Source organism: Dendropsophus ebraccatus, chromosome 10 (assembly GCF_027789765.1).
Source record: "Dendropsophus ebraccatus isolate aDenEbr1 chromosome 10, aDenEbr1.pat, whole genome shotgun sequence".
Classification (NCBI taxonomy): domain Eukaryota; kingdom Metazoa; phylum Chordata; class Amphibia; order Anura; family Hylidae; genus Dendropsophus; species Dendropsophus ebraccatus.
In genome coordinates, this window is record NC_091463.1 from 90540493 (window position 1) to 90543492 (window position 3000).

The 3000-nt window shown below is 42.3% G+C and overlaps 1 protein-coding gene across 1 annotated transcript; it reads right to left on the reverse strand.

The window, feature by feature from the left end:
- Positions 1 to 2070: 2070 nt before the first annotated feature.
- Positions 2071 to 3000, reverse strand: LOC138766548 (olfactory receptor 8D1-like). Its single transcript, XM_069944138.1, has one exon. The coding sequence runs from the start codon at positions 2998 to 3000 to the stop codon at positions 2071 to 2073; it is 930 nt and encodes a 309-aa protein (XP_069800239.1).

The window sequence follows — 3000 nt, forward strand, 5'->3', positions numbered from 1 at the left end:
ACCCAGTAAGTAGTTTCCCCCATTAAACAGGTATGCCCGGTATCTAGTGTATGCCATTAAGATGGTACCCCCAGTATATAGTTTTTTTTGTTGGTGCCCCCCACAAGATAGCTTCCTCCCAGTAGGCAAATTGTAGGTAGTTGCCCTCCTATACATAATTTTATCCCTGTAGGTAAATGTCCCTGTAAGAAGGTCCTTTTGTAGGTAGGTGACCCTTGTAGGTAGGTGACCCCAAGTCATGTCATGTAAGAAAATCATACAGACACATAAAAAATCATTCAGAAGAGGGGAAATAAAAGTACAACTAAAATATTGTGGTTGTATAAGTGAGAAGAGCCTCCTAGAATTGGGAAAGTGATTGTGTTCAGAATTAGCCGATCACATTTACACTAATGGCATATCGTAGTCAGTACATTGCAGCCATCACTCAAATTTTTTTCTAATTAACCCTAACGCCTAGAAAGTTCAGCTTATCTAGTAGTTTTTTTCCTGGCATTTTCTTAGTTACATTCTACAGTAAAAGCCATGGTCCGTAAACAGCTTAGAGCACATCACAGGGATCAAATAGCTCAAAGATATTATTTAGGAGAAGTATACAAGGCATTATATATATATTGGAACACAGTGGGGATGTCATCAAGAAGTGGATAAAAGAGCTTTACTAGTTGTGCACTGCATGTGACGATCCCCCGTACCCAGAGTGATATATGGTGGAGACAGTATAATACTTTGGGGCTTTTGCAGCTGGAGTTAGGGATTTTGTCAAGGTGTCGGGACATATGAACAGAGAGCTGTCAGAAAAGATAAAGGGAAATTTCAGTATGGCAATTAACCAATTAACCACATCAACTAAAGAATGGCTACACCAGAAGATCAAGGTATTGGAAAGCACAGTCTGAGCCGATCCCTGATTTCAATTAAAAATCTGTGGGATGCTCTGAAGAGGGCGCTGTACACAGCTTACAATCTGATAGGTTTGGTTCTTTTGCAAGGAAGTGGGGCAAGGATTGTTAAATCTAGATGTTTGGTATGCTCTCGGATGATGTTGTAGCCTTAGGACGGCCGGTCACTTGCTAGGTGGAAGTGTGGCGCCACTACTGTGGTGGATGACCGAGATACAGCCGGACCTTAGGGTTTTGTCACGTGACGCCAGTGCCCGGTGAGCACACAGGTGTGATGGCACGCCTGCTTTTAGAGTGTCCCGTGTCCTTCCCATGCCAGGGCCCAGTTAGAACCACGGTGAAAAGCTATCTGAGCTACCTCCTTTCTCCACCAAAGCTCAGCTAAGACTTCTCCTACACGCAAGGGACTAACTTCCTAACCAGCGAGTAAGGTGCGCTGTGGTTGGGTGGGAAAAGTGCAACAGAAGAGGGGAAAGAAGAGAGGTGATAGGACAGAATACAGGAAAGATCCTACTGGCTAACAGAATCTGGTAAATACACATACAAATAACCCTTGAGATACTTCAGCCGTGCAGCTTCCATACTTTAGTTACACAATACAGCGACATCTAGTGGTCATCTCTACTAATACTGGAGCTGCAATAAGACCACACAAACGTACAGACTTTTATGAAGCGTGTAAATAGGAGCAACATCCGTAGTGGGACACCACAGATGTGCAGTCTTAAATAAAGCCCTGCTCCAATTTTCCCTGCCAGTGTTTCTAAAAGGCAACCAACCTTAGTAAAAGTGTCTGGCTCTGGGCCTGGTGCAGGCATTGCAGCACAAATCTACACCTGCTTGGGAGCAGGTGCAGATTTGTATTATCTTGCCACCCCCGACCCCCAACAAACCATCTGGCAAGCGGGGGATACGGCTGGCATATGCCACAGAAAATGTGTGAATCTTCCTCTTTTCCATGATGTACACCAGAAGGTGCATCTAAATGCTCCCCCTAAATGCTGTCATAGATTCACAGAGGAATTGGACCAGTTTATCAGTGTGCATATTGTGTGTGTGCAACCATATTATTTTATTGCTTTATTTTTTATTTTTTCACCTGAAAAGATTTTAGTTCATTTTTAATAACATTAATTAACTTTTCTATTTGAAAGGGGAGACATTATTATCATATAATAGGGCGGCCTAAGCTCTTTACCAAAGCCCTTTTTACATCTTTATTCTTAAGGCTGTAGATCATAGGATTGAGCAGTGGAATGGCAGCTGTGTTAAATAAGGCAAAAAGTTTCTTAAAATCCAAGGTGCTACTTAGGTTCGGGGTCAGATATTGTCCAAAAAGTGTCAAATACAGTAATGTGACCACCGTGACATGTGAGGAACATGTGTAGAAGGCCTTAAATCTTCCAGAGCTGGTCCGTATCCTTAGTATGGCAATTATTATAAAAATATAAGACACAAATGTTAAGAGAAATGGCAAAAGTATCATAGGAAATAATCCTTCTATGAAGAAAAGAGTTTCCACAAAACTGGTGTCTTCACAAGAAATTCTTATCAGAGGGATAATATCACAGAAGAAGTGGTTGATCTCAATAGAAGAATAGCAAGAGAAGCTCCATACTATCCCAACGGGAGGAAGAACTTGCACAAATCCCACAATCCAGCAAACAGAAACCAATATGCCACACGTTCTAGTGTTCATAAGCAGGTGGTATTGTAGAGGCTTACAGATGGCCACATACCGGTCATAACTCATGGCGGTCAATATGGTCAGCTCATGACCTTCTAAAGAACCAAACATGTACATCTGCACCATGCAAGCAAGGAAGGGCACTCTGTTGTCACCAGAGATGAAGTTTGTAAGGATTCTATGTAATGTAACTGTACAACAACAAATATCTACCATAGACAAGTTCCCCAGAAAGAAGTACATGGGAGTGTGGAGACGAGGGTCCCTACAAGCAATGAGAATGGTCACGTTACCAGATATGGTGGTGAGATAAATCAGGAGAACCAGAAGGAAGTTCGGAAGCTGCAGGTGGGGGTCATCCGATATCCCCTTAATAATGAAATATCTGACTGATGTCTGGTTTATTTGCAT